Source organism: Vidua chalybeata, chromosome 23 (assembly GCF_026979565.1).
Source record: "Vidua chalybeata isolate OUT-0048 chromosome 23, bVidCha1 merged haplotype, whole genome shotgun sequence".
NCBI lineage: Eukaryota > Metazoa > Chordata > Aves > Passeriformes > Viduidae > Vidua > Vidua chalybeata.
The window spans coordinates 5,753,151-5,769,218 of record NC_071552.1 but is presented as its reverse complement, the minus strand read 5'-3'; the positions used below and the strand labels follow the sequence as shown (position 1 = coordinate 5,769,218).

Below are 16,068 nucleotides of genomic sequence, written 5' to 3'. Positions count from 1 at the left end.
AAAACCATCAACATTTAAAATTTCTGCATTTTCGTAGTCGCAACGATTCCGTGCAACGTCACTGCCTGCCTCATCTTGTCCTGCCCGCAGCCCAGCAGGCACCTTGTCAGCTTAGTAGGGGTCCCGTAGCCCTCAGGACAGAGAATGCCCAGCGCAAAGAGCTCTCACGACCCTGAGAACCACCCGATACCAGAGCTTAGTGTTTGTGTGACAGATGCCCTGTCCCTGCTGAGGAGATTTTGGCCACCGGGACGTGCTGGGCTCTGGTCTGCTGTCCATCATGGATGTGGAGAACTCCCTATCCTTGGTCCCAGGTGTGGTCTGAGCAGCTCAGGTTTGACCTCAAGATCCAATGGGACATGCCAACACCCAGATCCAACGGCGACAGCTCCATGATGCCCAGGGGGATGCATCTGCCTGCTCCCAGCACTACTCCATGCTTTTTGTGGAGTTCCGGCACAGTTCCTGGAGGTCTGCAGGGACAGCAGATGAGCTCCATTAGCATACAATTACTCTAAAAATCAACTTTAAATAAATGTATGGCATCTGGTCCCTTCCCGCGGTCCGCACCCCAGTGGACCGATGTTTCACCAGCATCCCACAGGATACTCACAGTGCATGACAGTGTCTCTGATCTGCCTGAAGCTCTTCTCCTTCAGCGCCATGTAGATGTAGTAGATGTTCCGCAGCTCCCTGGGATAATCCTTGCGATCCACATCCTTCAGCACAGGGATGGTGCGTCCGTTGGCCATGGGAGCCTCAGCCAAGGCCTGGTGCATCTGGTACCTGCACCAGGGGTCCTGCAGGAAGCCGGGGGTTATGAGCATGACCCAGCAGTGGCTGTTCTGCACGGCGTCACACAGCTCTGTCACCACCGCGCTTCCCACCACCGCATCCCGCAGCTGGAGGAAGCAACGGAAGCTCTCGGGTTGGCCCTCCAGGTAGGACACCAGCTCCAACACCAGCTCCACGTCCCCCTCGCTGTGGCAGATGCAGACGTCGTAGCTCTTGTCCCACCGGGGACTGTCCGAGGCGCTGATGTCCACTACTGACACAGGCGATAGGGAAATGGAGCTGGTGGCCAGGCTCGTGCCAGGAGAAGAGCTGGAGCTCTTGGCAGAGGATGATGAGGAGGAGGAAGGCGAGGATGAAGCAGAGTGGCTGGACTTGAGGCTTTCCCCTGAGCTGGGCTTGGGTTTGTGCAGGAGCCGCCTAAACCAACCTGCAGAGTGAAGTCACAGTGAGTTTTGGGGGCTCAGCACCCCCTGGACTTCCCAAGCACAGCATCATTGAATCGGCAGGACGCCCCCAGATGGCAAGGGGTGAGTGGGATCTCACCTTGATCCCCAAAACCATCCTGGTCCCTGAAACTGAGCTGCCACCAACACAGGAATGCTGTGGCATCGTGAGGAGCAGCCCATGGGCACCCTGGTGTTCTGCTGGGGAGGGCGTGGTGTGAGGGAGGGGACAGAAACAGGTTTATTCCCAGACTCACCAGCCATAGTGGGCAGCACGCTGCTCAGCCACTGACTGCCAGCAGGACACCTCTCCTGAGAGCAGAAAAGAGGAACAAAAAACTGAGAGCAAGAACTGCTTCATGGTAAGTCTCAGCCCCAGAAGCTCAGTGTGGTCTGTTCCAGGGACTGGCACCTCTGGAGTGCTCTTACAGCCCCAATATCACCCCCAGCACATCTGCCTCCCCAAAATGTGCTGGGAAGGAACGTTTACCTGTTACTGGCTCTCTCCACTGGAGATAAACACCTGCAGCAAGCGAGGCCAAGAGAGTATGGGGAGGAGAAACCCTCATTCCCATCAGTGGGAAAAGGATCCTGTGGAGGGGAGAAGTGGGAATGAGCTGGGCTCACCAGGGATGGACTGGGTGCTGGCAAACCAAAGGCAGTGTGGGTGATGCCCAGAGCTCTGCATCCTTGGTGCTGCCTGCCCTGGCATTCCTGTCTGTTCCCTGCCAGCTCACACCATCCTCGGCACTGTGCTCCCAGCATGGTTTAGGGAGCCCAGACACTCCCTGCGGACACCCAGGAACAGCAACATGGCAAACAGCTGCTGTTTTCCACTGCTGGCATCACCTCTTCCGAAATGAAACACCCCAAGTCATGCTGAAGCCTTTCCCCTACTCCAAAACCGGCCCAGGACTGTAGGAAATGCCCACAAAACCTCAGCACACCCACGGAAACCGCAGCGCCCAAGTGTCATCACTTAGTGACAGCCAAAAGCTCAAGTGTGACTGGAACAATGAGCATGGACAGTGAGCAGTGGGGGGAAGTTGGAGGGATGCTTACCTGGAATGCAGGAGTCTGGCACTGGAGCAGGGAAGAGGATGCATCAGCCCCTGGGTTTGGCAAAGAAAGATCTTCTGGGATTACCTGGGTGGGAAGGGAGAGGTAGAATGTCCACTCTGCAGTCTAATGGGATCTGCAGTGAATGGCGAGGCTGATCCATCCTTGCAGCTGCCACATCCAGGAGCGGTTCCCAGTGAAGCTGCCCTGGGCTGGAAATGACGGCAGAGGCACCCACCTGCCTCCCCAGGGACAGACTGGAGGAGCTCCCCGAACACCCAGGTGCCCCCAGCTGCCAGCAGCTCCAGCCTCTGCTGGGGAATGTGAAAGCACAGGCAGGCTAAATGGGCCAGGACTGCAGGGAGGGGAAGCCAAGCCCTGCCAAGGGCCTCCCTCCCACATCCGCCACATGCCGTCACTGCCTGGGTGTCGGAGCGCCCAGCCCTCACCAGCACTCAGATCTGTTTTCCTCTCTGGTTTCCTGACTAAATACAGACAGGTCCATGTTTGCCACTCACACTTATTTTATGAGTTAAATTTACCTAACAAGTCATTTTTCCACCCCAAAATGCCCCCTGTATTTCTCCTTCCCCAGGTCTCATTCCTGTGGTACTGCTGGTGGTGGCCAACAACTGACACTGCCTTTGTCTCCTCATCATCCTCAACCCCTCCAATGCCTGGCGGTTCCTCCTCAGTGCCCTGTGAGAGATGAGCTCCAGGTGAGTCCTGGTTCCATCCCCCAAGAACCTGGGGGGGGGGGGGTCTCCAGGGCCTGCATGCCCATCCAGCTCTCTGACTGCCTGTTCCTGGCACAGATTTCCCCATCTCTTCCCTGCCTAGGGGAAAATGCCTGGGCCTCTGATGTGGACACTAAACCCACCACCTGCAGCTGCAGTGTCACTGTGGCCAAGCTACTGGCCCAGCACAGTGTGGAGGTGATCCAGGAGCTGTCCCACACCCCATGGGACAGCAGGAGATGGGGGCCTGGGGGTCCAGCCCCAGTACAGAATGTGTCCCTCCCTCTCCCATCTGAGTCCTCACCCTGGATAACAGCAAAGCCCCCTGACCTTGGATTGCCAGAGAGCATAGCCCTGGCACTCGCATGGGAGCACCTCCAGAGTGAGCCCAGGGTGGACCAGAGCACAAAGCTGGGTCAGCATCACCCTCATTGTTAACCCTGGAGTGGTGGCCATCACACCCCCATTGAACACAGTACCACAGCTCCCACTCTGGGGTCCCCAACCTGCAGGGGCTGGCCCTGGACCCACCACGGTGGGTTCTCACCTCCACCCCAGCAGGGAGAATCACAGAACCCCAGAATACTTTGGGTTGGAAGGGCCCTTAAGATCATCTTGTCCCAAGTCCCTGCCATGGGCAAGGACACCTTCCAGTAGTCCAGGTTGCTCCAAGCACTGGCCTTTGAAGGCCTGGCCTTGGCAGACGGTCATGCTCACCTAACTCAAGGTGTTCATGGAGAGGGCAGTCTGTGCCCAGTGCCCATCACCCCAATTTCAGGACTGCTGCACCTGCCCCCAAAACACACCCCAGTGTCCCCCATCTGCTTGCAAGTTGACTGGGACAACAACCCCCACACCTCCAGGCCTGAAGGGAAGTATTTCCCTCAGGGAGAAGCCCCATGTCCTCTGACCCTCAAAAATATCCGCCCACCTCATTTAACCTCAACACCCCATGCCAGGGCTAGTCAAGACTCCCTTTCATCAATGCCACCACGAGCCAGCTGTGCCCCAGGACTGAATCCACCTCCTTGCGTGGCACACTAGTTTGCTTCCTCACCCCCAGGGACCTTGGAGTCTCCTGGGAAGGAGGACTGAAGGTCAGGAGATCCCCCAACACCCACCAGCATCTGTCAGGCTTTTGGGGACCAAATGACCACTCTACCACTGGGTCTCACAGGTCTTTGAAGAGCTCCTGTTAGACACTGAACGTTCCCTCCATGCTACCACCTGGCTGTGGCTTCCACAGGTATTTCCATGTCTACTCACCCACCACCTTCAGCAAAACAACAGACCAGGGCACAGTAGCACAAAAACATGTGAAATGGGGGGGCTCCCTGACGGCTTTGACCCCTTGCCATAAACACCTCTCCATCCCCAAGGATTTCACAAGCCAGGCCATCTATGAGCCCTGGGAGGCACCTTGGGGGTGCAGGAGCAGGCAGGATCCTCCTGCAGGGCCCCCAGCCCACCCTCAAACACTGTCGTGAGAGCCAGAGGAACCTGGACAGCCTGTGCCCAAAAATGCAATGAATTCCCTGAGAGACACCGGGCTCCTCCCCACCCCCTGCCACCACCTCGGCTGCCTTTCTCTCCACAAAGCAGGGGACACCAGCTGGCCCCTAGGTGGCCAAATCCCAAAGGAAAAAACGCGAGGCAGAGTGGTAGTGAGCCCCACAGGGACCCACAGGCTACCAGTCATGGGCCCAGCAGGACTCATCCCACTGGGACCCATTTCCCATTAGTCCCTCCCCGGCACTGCTGCCACCACCCCAAAAATCAACTCCCAGAGGAGGGCAAGTCACCTGTGTGAGTCACCCCACCTCGAAACCCCAGAGAGGGAGCCCACAAACCCCAAACCCCAACAGGCAGCGCCATCGGGATCAACCTCCTGCCTACCTCGGCAATAATATAATCATTAATAAAGGAGTAATTAAGCAGGCACAGCTGTGTTCACAGCGTGCCTTGACCCAGCCGCAGCAGCACCACACTGAAGTCCCTGCAGCAGGAGTTTCAGAACCTGTGGTTTACAGGATTGCCTCAGGAATTAAGACCAGGTGCTGCAAGGCAGGGCAAAATAAAGGTGGTTCTGTTGTCAAAATAAGGCTAATTTTGTCCCTAAATCACTACGAATGTTTCATTTACGGTGCCAGTACAGAACAGTGCGCAGCTACCCAGAAAACACAGAATTATTTTTCTCCTGGAAAGCTCCAAGTACACCAAAATTCCGCCACACATAGGCTTGAAGGCATCATAGCGGCCGTCCAGGCCCAGGCACCGCATGTACCTCATAGGGTTGGAGATGCGGTCGCACATACACGAACCCAGGCAACGGCAGCTGGCGGAGGAGAAGCCCCTGAGGGGTAGAGGGGCACGGGGACACCGCCAGGCCGGGCGCGGCCCCGGCCGGGACGGACAGACGGACAGACCCGCCCGGCACCGCCTCCCAGCCCGCCACTGCACCGCGCATGCGCCCGCGCCCTTTATAGCCTCGCAAAGCGCCGCGAGAGCATCGCCGCGTTCCCACGCCTGGCCCCGCCCCTTCCGCCGCCAGCGGGTGGCAGGGCGGGGCCGCTCGTTACGCGGGACGGGGCGGGGCCGGGCGCGCGGCGGCTGCGCGCGGCGCGGCGGCGTCTCCTCAATGGGGCCGCGCGCGCGGCGCCAGGTGCGTGCGGGGCGCGCGGGGGCGGGCGGGGCGCGGTTGCCATGGAGATGGCGGGGGGGGAGCTGTTGCCATAGCGACGGGGGCCGCCATAGCGGGGGGGGGTCCCATGGCCGCCGGCCTGAGGGGACGGCGCGGCCTGAGGGGAGCCAAGGAGACCGGCGGGGCCGGCGGTGAGCCGGGGGGCCGGGAAACCTCCGGCAGCGGCGGGCGGCCCGGCCGAGACTCGCCCCCGCCGCGCCGTCGCCCTCTTCTTCTTCGCTCGTTCTTTATTGATGTGTCCCCCTGGGAAAGGAGCCTCGGTGTCCTCCCCGCCTGCTGAATCCCCGTGTTGTTGCTTTTCCCGCAGCTTTAGCGAGGAGGGCACAACGGAGAGCACAGGTAAGGGCTCGAACAAACCCGAAGCTGTGACCTCCCTCCCTGCTTCCCTTTCCAGAGTCCGTTCTGGAAAGCGTCCGTGGGAGGCTCTGCGATACAGAGCTCAGCCAGGCTTTGCTGTGTCACTGCCTCTCCTCGCTCATGGAGCCGTTGGGAAGCACGTGGAGAGTCACAGCGCTGAATAAAAACCTCTGGTGTGTTTTGACTCACGTCCAAGGAGGCTGAATCCTGTGTTTTTGTGGCTTGGACAAGAGCAGGGCTTGTCCTCGGTCCCATTGTCCTCACAGCCTGTGTTTTTCTAGAATGGTTTTGATCCAGCTCCAGTGCAGCTTCCACGTGGAGGGGTAGGCTTGGGAATTGGCCAGGGACAGCTCAACTTAAAGCTGAAACATTGTGGCTTTTAAACTATCTTATCTCAACACCTTAAAGCCGCTGAATTGAAAAAGAAGCCGGGAATTACATCTTTGCTGGTAGCAATTCTCAGTATTTAAATAAGCTAAAAATTATGAGTGAGCAGTAGGTTTGTACTTGTTTCTTTTGGGAATTTGTGGGGGCTCTTCTGGAAGAGCCCATCTTCCAGCGTGGAGCTGTATCACTTGGCTTCAATTTTAAACATCCAGGCATAGTTTTAGTTGTGTGTTGGGTGCTGAGCATGGAAATGGACTTCTCCATGAGGTGGGGGAGAAAATGTTCCGTTAATTCCCCATTTTGGTTCTGCAGGTTGGGCTCTGTGTTGACTGTGTGGTGTGGCTGTGTTTTGCAGAGCTGTAGAGAGGTTTTTGTAAAAACACACCCTGTGTGAACCTCAGCCTTTGTTTGACACGTGTGGTGTTCAGGTGTTTGCTTTTACCTGGGATACACCTTCATATTTCCAACATTTTTGCAGCTGGATGTCTGTGTCGCATAGGGAGCTGCTGTGGTTGGGTTTCTCCGGTTTTGGTGATTTGGGCACAGTTTACAGCTGAAGTCTGGAAGGCTTTAGGATAAATTGAGGGATTTCTGTGCTGTGGAGGGAGAAAGAGAACGCAGTAAACCCACACAGGGAGTCTCTTTTAACCCTGATAAAAATGATGGGGATAAGGCTGGGACAGGGGAACGGGGCAGCTGAGCCTGGAATCCATGGAGTGTTGTGTTTACAGTCCTCAGCTCCCTGTAGTCTAAATAGCTGGAAAGTTCCCAATGTCTGAAGAAGGCTGGAGAGACACTTCTTATCTTGTAAGTGCCTGTGGCTCCCTCTCCTCCATGGCACCTGTGTTCCCAGGGGGAACCTGCAGTACCTCGTGTGTTTTTTCCCATGGCAGTGTCATACTCTGAGGTAATTCCATTTAATTTTGGCTACCTCAGCTGTGCCAGCACGATCCATCCCCCTGGGGAGCAGAGTTTCTCCCCAGGACTAAAAACCGGAGGTTTCTATTTCTTGGCTGAATCCCCATAAATTCTTTTTAAGACCTGTAATAACTTTTTTTTTGAACTAGACTGTATTTATAATGGGGATTTTGTTCCTTTATGGCTGTCTGCACTAAATAATAGACCTGAAGGTTGAAGGTCATTATATCAGAAAACCTTACAAGCTGATTATAATTCCAAAAGGTGGTTTTTTCTAAGTTTAAAATTGCTGTTGAAATGTCATTTAGAGGCACTTAAAATTGATTTGATGGCTCCATTCCTGCTGTTAATAGCATGGGAATGTGCAGGGTGTGCGAGATGGGAGCAGTGCTGAGGCAGGTGGAAGCAAACAGGGGAGCTCTAGGTGGGAGTTTACAAACAGCCTCGATATCCGAGGCTCAGCTGATGATTCACAATGCAAAGATAATTATAAGCTTAAATTATATCCAATTTAGAAAGGGAGGAAAGATTTACCTTTGGTTGTAGCTTTGCTGCTGCAGAGGGGCTGAGGGCAGACCTGGCACCAGCAGGCGCTCAAGCTTCCCTTTGAAACACTCCAGTTACCTATTGTTAGTCCCTGCCTCATCTAAAGCATCTTTGCACCACTAAATAAAATCTGGCTGGCTTTGTGAAAGCAGCTTGTCCTTCCAGAAAAATCAGCTAATCCAAAAGGAGAGATGGGACCCTCCTGGAAAGGAAAAAGAGGGGCTTTTACCTCCTTTTTCCTGGGCGTGTTTGGCTGCATTCACTTAGCAGGGATTTGGTGGTGAATCTGACAGATCCTGTGTCCAGCAGGTCCTCCTGTCTTCCTGAGAGTCCCTGCTTTGGTCTTTGGAGATGTAACCCCCCCAAAATAGTTCACCATGAGGCCTGACAGGTTGCAGGTATTCAGGGGTGATGAAGGTACAGAGGTTCATGGTCAGAACAGCACTGAGCTCCTGCTCTCAGTGTGGGTTGGAAAAATACAGGGTACAATGTTCACAAGAGGGTGTGATGGTGGAGCCCTGCCTGGCATGCACAGATGGGGGAAAACCAGGAGATTCCTCACTTGCTATAGGCCTTTAACACTTTTATCCAAAATTTGGGCCCTACAGTAAGGCCCAGTAAGATAAAAAGGTGATTATTTGGAGTACTATGAGCAGCACGTGTTCAGTAATGTTTCAGGAGGTAGGTAGTGAAAAACAGCTCTTTGAGGTGTTCTACTGTTGGTACAATGATTTATTATTGAGCAATATGGTGTGGTGGAAAGTGTCCCTGCCCATGGCACAGGGGTGGAACGACACGAGCTCTAAGGTCCTGTCCAGCCCAAACCAATCCCTAATGCCATTGTATAAAGTTTTCTGAAGGGGTCAGAAGGGAAAGGCTGCACACACAGTGTATCTGAGTGTCTGACAGTGTCACTTTGCCCTGTTCTCATCATCCAGCACCGAAAGGCGTTGCTTTCCTAGAATATTGGCTGATTTCTCACATGATCCATGCCAACACTTGTAGGTCCTACCTGAAGAGACCTGCCCATTGTCACCTGCTAGGCTGCTGGGGAACAATCACAGCATCTTGTCTCTAGAACAAACCCTCAGATCTCCCTGGGATGGCAAAACCTGCAAAAACTCTGTGATTTTGGGTCAGCAGCTCTTCCTCAGCACTTCCTCTGGCCAAAAGCCCTTGTTGTTTTTGATGGACTCTTCATTACAATTGGCAGGAAAAAAAACAGAGGAGGTTGAACAGTTCTGTTAATTTTCATTCCCTTTTCATAGACTTATTTGGGAGAAGCAGAGTGGGAGAGTACTGTGTGCTGGCAGAGCTTTTGTATTTTATGTGACGGGCTGTTGAAAGAGTTCTCAAACTGCACTTCCTTTCCATGGGCTTTAAGGTCATTTCCCAGTGCTTGCAGACTCATGACAGGCTGGGAAACCCTTCTCTCATCACCAGGGAATGAAATGCTCTCCGTGGCTTTTTGGAGCCAACAAAAATCTCTTTGTCTTCTCTTCCCTCCCAACTGTTTCCCAAGCAGCAAGTTTGCTGACAGGCTTTATCGGGAAGGGGGGAGTGCTGCTCCAAGATCCAGGTTCTCTGGGAAAATGAGCAGCTGAGGTGAAACAAACGGTCTGGCAAAGTGTGTTTTGCTGAGGCAATCACACCTGGGAGAAACAGCCAAGGATTTTATGGTAAAAGAGGTTAAGGAAGAGGATGAGACTGTGGGACAAAGTTCAGAGACAAAAACATGCAATTCTCAGCCTGGAGGTGATCGATAACAAACCTGAGATTTGTTCGCCTGTGCAAAGCTAGTTCTGTATAACCTTGTTGTCCAGGTGGTGTTGTCCATGTGCAGTGACTTTGCTTGTGGTGATTTCTCTACTACAGAAACTGGATGGCTTCTACAGTGAGCCTGGGCAAGGAATCATTATTGGAAGATGGAATGCCACCTGCAAAAAAGCCCAGGTAAATTTAATTATACCCCAGTGAATTTGTTCTAACAAGAGCCTTTTCCTTTGCCTTGCATTGTTCTTTAAGGATTGTGACTCCTGGGGACCGCAGCTGTTTTGTTTCCTGATCCAAGAACTGTGCGCTGGCTTCTGGCCGTGCCCTGGGCTTTCCTGCTGTTTGTGGAACAAATGCCTTCACGCCCAGAATGTATTTTTTTTGAGTTTTAACCCTCAGCCAGGGGATGGGTTTGCACTCAAAGCTGGATTTTGCTGTCCTGCCTCCATGGTCCTGTCCACTCGCAGTGTCGGGTCGGACGCGGTGGTTGTGCTTTGCTTGAGCTGGATGGTGGTTTCCAGGAAGACAGGGAGTTGCACAAATTAGTATGGTTGAATTGCATGTAAAGGCTAAATAATTCACACTGAGGCTCCCCGTGCTTAGAAGTAGATGGTCTTACAGTTCTGTGAGTGGGAATCTGACTTGTGGATAATTCTGTCCGTCAGAGACTGAGACCGTGGCTGCTGCATGCTCAAAAGTTGTTGTGAACAAGCAGCTAATTCAGCTGCGGGGTTGTCTCCCACTAATTTAATTTATTTGCAAGTTCTGGAGGGCCTCAGGATAGTTCTGTGTGGTGTCGAGGTTGATCGGTGACCCTGGAATGTGCAGAAGAGACACTGGGAGATGATTTTTTCCTTGCTCAGGGTATCAGGGTAGAAACAAGTGCATTAATCAGCATGGAACAGAATGCCTCTTTCAGACATGCAGGACATTAAGAATTGGGTATTTGTTATTATTTTGGATTTCAGTTCCTGTATATCCAATAGTGTTTTTATACTAGCTCATTAGCATAAATACTAATTTATTCCTCATACAAGGCTTGTGGTCCTCAAATTAAACCCTGTTTATCAGCAGTAACAGTGAAGCCCTCCTCAAGGAAAGGGTTAACAAGTCTGTTTTCATTGGCAGGGGCTGAGGGAAGGCACAGCTCCATCTGTGTGGTGTTGGTTTCCTCTCCCCTTCTCACTAAATATCACATGTTTGCTGATAAAGCACATCTCTTCCATACAAGTTGCTTTCCCAGGCTGCTTCTCCAGTCCTGCAGGTCCCTGCTGCAGAAAGCAGCTGGACACCAGGCAAATCAAGGCAAGGAGCAACACATCTGCTTAATAAATGATAAAGGTCACATTTAAAAGCTCTGTACAGGTATAAAGCCAGGAAAATAGGGAGGAGGGGAGGAGGAATAAGGAGAACACAGCCCTGCAGCTCTTTCATGTGACTCTGTATCATCTGGGATATTCCAAAAGGTTGGCCTGGAGCATCCTGCTGGCATTGCAGGCATCACAGGGAAGGGATTGCTGGTACAGCTGAGGGGGTTCCTCAGCAAACTGGGGCTGGGCCCCTCCAGGGCAGAGCTAGGAGGAAGCCTTCCCTTGCTTTTCTCTGCTGGGATAAGTGGAGCTATTGTCTCAAGGCTCCTGTTGTGCACCTTGTTTAAACCAGGTCGCATTTCCAACCTGCATGGGACCTGACGCACATTTTATCTCAGGACGTAGAACGTGTGTGTCCCATTCTCTAGTGCTCACCACACCTTTCCCATGCCCTCCAGTCTTCCAGGTAAGTTTTATTAATAGACTTTCCTTATTCCAGATTTTTAGTGGATTAGCTTTGCTGCAGATGCACCCCAGGGCATCACTGACTTCCCCAGTAACCATCCTGGTAACAGATTTGATTCCCAAAAATGTTGTAATTACGGACCTCGTATTGGGAGCATTTGTGCTGCTGATCCATGCAGCTGCCTGCTGTCCTTTAAGGACACCAAGCTGCTCCTCTTGTGCTCTATCAGAGAGCCCCAATGGATATTTGATTCAAAATTTAGGCACAGGGTTCCTCCCTCTCCCTCAGTCTGCATGCGCCACCACCCCACACACCCTTCCACTCATGGTGGTACCAGCTGTGCTCCTTTCTCCTTTTGCAGGAAGCTGTTGCCCAGCCTCAAAACCAAGAAGCCTCGGGAACTTGTTTTGGTGATTGGGACAGGAATTAGTGCTGCAGTTGCTCCCCAAGTCCCAGCGCTGAAGTCTTGGAAGGGGCTCATTCAGGCCCTCCTGGATGCTGCTATTGACTTTGATCTCCTGGAAGATGAAGAGAGCAAACGGTTCCAGAAGTGTCTTCACGAAGACAAGAACCTGGTCCATGTTGCCCACGACCTTATTCAGAAGCTGTCTCCGGTCAGTGTGCTTGTACCGGCCCTGAGCATAGGGTTTGGCTTTTGGAAATAGCCAGATTTGGTTCTCCAGCAATGGTGCCCCCATCCCAATAATTCCTCTATGTACAAGGAACCACAGGTGCACTTACTGTGCCAGGTGCCTGAGACATAACTCTGCTGTGGATGTGGGTTTTGGGTATTTCACCTGGAGCAAGATGATTAAAGGGATGGAGCACCTTCCTATGAGGAAAAGCTGAGAGAACTGGGATTGTTAAACCTGGAGAAGAAGGCTTCAGTAGTGACCTAATTGTGGCCTTCCAATACCTGAAGGGAGCTGACAAGAAAGATGGAGAGAGACTGTGGACAAGGGCCTGGACTGACAGGACAAGGAGGAATGGCTTCATACTATCAGAGGGCAGGGTTAGATGGGATATTGGGAAGAAATTCTTCGTTGTGAAGGTGGTGAGATTGCCCAGATAAGCTGTGGCTGCCCCATCCTTGGGAGTATTCCAGTCCAGGCTGGAGGGGTTTAGAGCAACCTGGAATAGTGAAAAGTGTCCCTGCCCATGGCACAGAGTGGGACGAGATGGCAGAGTGGGCTTAAGGTCCTTCCCAACCCAAACCAATCTGGGATTCTGTGATCCTATGACTATGCTGAAGGAGAGCACCCACCCTGGTGCAGCCAGGGCTCTGTGTTTGCCCTGCAAGGACCCAGAGCTTTGCAGGGTGTTGGGGAAATGTGGGTAGTTTTTCATGGGGTCATTAGGCATGAGGTGTTACAGGGCCGGGCTCTGATCTCCATCTGTCTCCCCTTCTCAGCGCACAAGCAACGTTCGCTCAACCTTTTTCAAGGACTGTTTATATGAGGTGTTTGATGACCTGGAATCCAAAATGGAAGATTCTGGAAAGCAGCTGCTTCAGTCTGTGCTTCACTTGATGGAAAACGGGGCTCTTGTGTTAACCACAAACTTTGATAACCTGCTGGAGCTGTATGCAGCACACCAGGGGAAGCACCTTGAGTCTCTTGACCTGACTGATGAAAAGAAGGTAAAGGATGATTATTTCTTTTGTCAGGGACTGTGGTGGTGCAGAATGTGCTCTTATGCTGCCTGAGGGCACTGAACTGATTGTAGTGGTTTAACTGGTGGCAGACAAGCTCCAGGCAGAGGCTCTGGCTGTCCAGGGTAGCAAGCAGAGGAATGAGGAGGAACACTCCTTTCTGGAACGCTGGTTTGCTGGCTGCCATCCAGTGCTCAGGAGGAGTCCTTAAGCCTGCTATTCCTTTGATCTCTGTCCTTGAAACTTCTGGCTTGGTCTTGCTTCCCCATAAGGCTCGGGCTGATGTTTCTAACCCATATGAGAAACTCCATGCAAGATGCAAAGCTGAACTTTTTATTTTTATAAGGTGCTGCAAAGTGCTTTTTGTCAGGGCTGCAGCCTTTGAGGCTCCCCTCTTGCCCCATGTCCTCTTCCTGCCATGGCTGGAATAGCTACTCTCTTTGTGCAAAAATCCCTCCTCCTGCCCCAGTCAGGCTGTGAAACCCTGAACTCTGGACCTGCCCACCTCATCTCTCCATCACGGGTTTTACTGGTGGGGAGCATCTCTGCCTTCTGTTTGCATGTTAAAGAGCCTCAACATCTGTGTCCTGTGCAGTCCTCACTCTCTTTTCATCCTCATTTCTGTGCTTCACGTTTCCTGCATGACCTCTTAATCTACATGGCTAGAAGTACTTAGAGTGTTACAAGTAAGCATTCTAATTATTGCAAGCTTAAACGAGCTGAGGTCTGCAGGAGTAAACCGAGAGCCTTGGAAGCAGCTGTCTGAAATGGAGGTCAGCTCAGCTGGTGACTCCCTCAGAGCCAGTAGGGGCCACAAAATAAAACTTGCTAGGCTTGAGAAACATGCTGAGTTGTAGTTTTTTCTCCTTTTTCTGGTCAATCAGGCATTTTGATTCAGTCTTCTCATCACATTCACCAGGCAGCTGAAGTGTTGACCCAAACGAGTACCACAGGCTGTGGCTGCAGGCCATGGTGTAGAGGCTGATGAAGGAGAGAAGATGAGGAAGAAGCAGCCTCTTTGGAATACTTCCCCAAAATGTTACATTTAGCAGTGCTGTGGTAGCCAACATGACACACTCACCAACGTTGCTGCGGGTTTGCGTTGTGCAGGTGCTGGAGTGGGCGCAAGAGAAGAGGAAGCTCAGTGTCCTGCACATCCACGGCGTCTACACCAACCCCAGCGGCATCGTCCTGCACCCAGCCGGATACCAGAACGTGCTGCGCAACACCGAGGTCATGGTGAGCCAGCTGGGGGCCAGGCTTGTGCAGCTACAGCTCCCACTTGGGTCAGCTGGGCATAGCTCAGCTGAGTTTAGACTGAGCGTCACAGGGGGTGGAGGAGAATTAATTAGATATGGGAAATAGCAGGGGTGAATTCCCTGGCCTGTAAGGTGCTAGATCACCTCCCACGCTTGCTGAAGGATGGCATTGCTGCAGAGCCTCCCCAGGGATAGGGCAGGTGCTGTCTCTTGTGAGGATGAAGCTCACCTTGACCAACATCTTTCCCTTTCTTAAAGCGAGAGATTCAGAAGCTGTATGAAAATAAGTCCTTCCTCTTCTTGGGCTGTGGTTGGACAGTTGATGACACCACGTTTCAGGCCCTGTTTTTAGAGGCTGTCAAGCACAAGTCAGACCTGGAGCATTTCATGCTGGTGCGGAGAGGGGATGTGGATGAGTTCAAGAAGCTCCGTGAGAACATGCTGGACAAAGGGATCAAAGTGATTTCCTATGGAGACGAATACGCTGACTTGCCCGAGTACTTTGAGCGGCTGACAAGTGAGATTGCCATGCGGGGCCGCACAGGTAGGGGGCCAGGGGCTGGGGACCCTTGGCTGTCACCATGCAGAGTAGACAGGGGTAGTAGCCCCTGTTCTCCATGCTATATAGAGATTCCTGAAGCCTTTTTTTAAAAAAAAAGCAAACATGTCTCTAAGCATAGCTGGATTTGCGGGTTACTTTTCTGAAATCGCTCTGTTTTAACAGCTTAAACAGCTGTGCTGCTTCCCATGCCTGCCTCCCAAACTTTTTCATGTGCAGCTGTTTGTTCCCTTTTTAGTCTTTTAGAAGGGACATTTAGTCTCACTGACCCTTGTGCTGCTCAGCCTGAGCCAGTGCTTTTATACAAGAGGTATCACTGATAAATCATAAAAACGGGGGAAAGTGGGTTCACTGGCTAGAGCCTTGCTGGCAGGTATTCTGAGGTTGACCCAGCCAGGAATGCCTTTGTGAAACCAGCACATGGGCAGCTGGCTCTCCACCTGACACTGATCTCTGCTCTGCCCCAGGTGTGCCCAAGGAGGGGCAGCAGCTGAACGGCTCTGCCACTGCCCACGCTGAGGTAAAAGGTAAGGAAGGCTCTCTGGAGCCAAGGGGCATCACCCTGTGTCGCTCCCTGGAGTCCCAGGCAGGTTTTCAGCCTTTGCTTCCACACAGGATGCAGCCCCTGAGCCTCAGCCCTGCCCAGGCCCTGAGCTGTGGCAGGGACTCCTGGGACAGGCCCAGGCCAGGCCAGCAGCCCTCACGGAGGCCGGAGCCCACCAGTGTCCCACTGCTGTCCAGCACCGAGCCAGGAGCCTTCCGGCAGGGACGAGGCCAGGACAGAGCCACCACGGATGAACACCTGTCCTGACACAGTAATTGTGGTTTTACTGGGGCTGCATGTGCCTGCGGAGCGCGGTATCCCCGAGGGAGCTGCAGCCTCCTCTAACTTCATACCTAGTGCTTTTATATTCTGTATTTCAATTAAAAATGAAACTTGAGCTTTTTTTTTTACTGGAAGCTCTAGTTTTCTAGTCCTGTCTTTTTACTGTACAGTATTTTGTATGTTGAAGTTGTATTAAAGGCCTGTTCACTGAACTTTGGCTGCTGTATCATTTAAAGGCCCTTTCTCACCTCACGCTGGTGGGAGTTCATCTCCCCCAAACC

The 16,068-nt window shown here is 52.6% G+C and overlaps 2 protein-coding genes across 2 annotated transcripts; one reads left to right on the top strand and one right to left on the bottom strand.

Annotated features, from left to right (window-relative positions):
- Positions 1 to 7: 7 nt before the first annotated feature.
- Positions 8 to 5,543, bottom strand: TIRAP (TIR domain containing adaptor protein). The gene is made up of 6 exons (XM_053963252.1): positions 5,319 to 5,543; positions 2,301 to 2,384; positions 1,729 to 1,829; positions 1,496 to 1,550; positions 614 to 1,222; positions 8 to 473 (listed from the first exon to the last, which is right to left on the bottom strand). Exons 4-6 carry the CDS (start codon positions 1,500 to 1,502, stop codon positions 430 to 432), a joined length of 660 nt encoding a protein of 219 aa, XP_053819227.1. The 5' UTR covers positions 1,503 to 1,550; positions 1,729 to 1,829; positions 2,301 to 2,384; positions 5,319 to 5,543; the 3' UTR covers positions 8 to 429.
- Positions 5,544 to 5,620: 77 nt separating this feature from the next.
- Positions 5,621 to 15,999, top strand: FAM118B (family with sequence similarity 118 member B). The gene is given in 9 exon segments (XM_053963247.1): positions 5,621 to 5,696; positions 9,819 to 9,896; positions 11,854 to 12,106; positions 12,904 to 13,131; positions 14,254 to 14,382; positions 14,661 to 14,946; positions 15,429 to 15,488; positions 15,560 to 15,687; positions 15,689 to 15,999. Coding segments are annotated over 8 exon segments (1,239 nt in total). The 5' UTR covers positions 5,621 to 5,696; positions 9,819 to 9,825; the 3' UTR covers positions 15,773 to 15,999.
- The last annotated feature ends 69 nt before the right edge of the window (positions 16,000 to 16,068 follow it).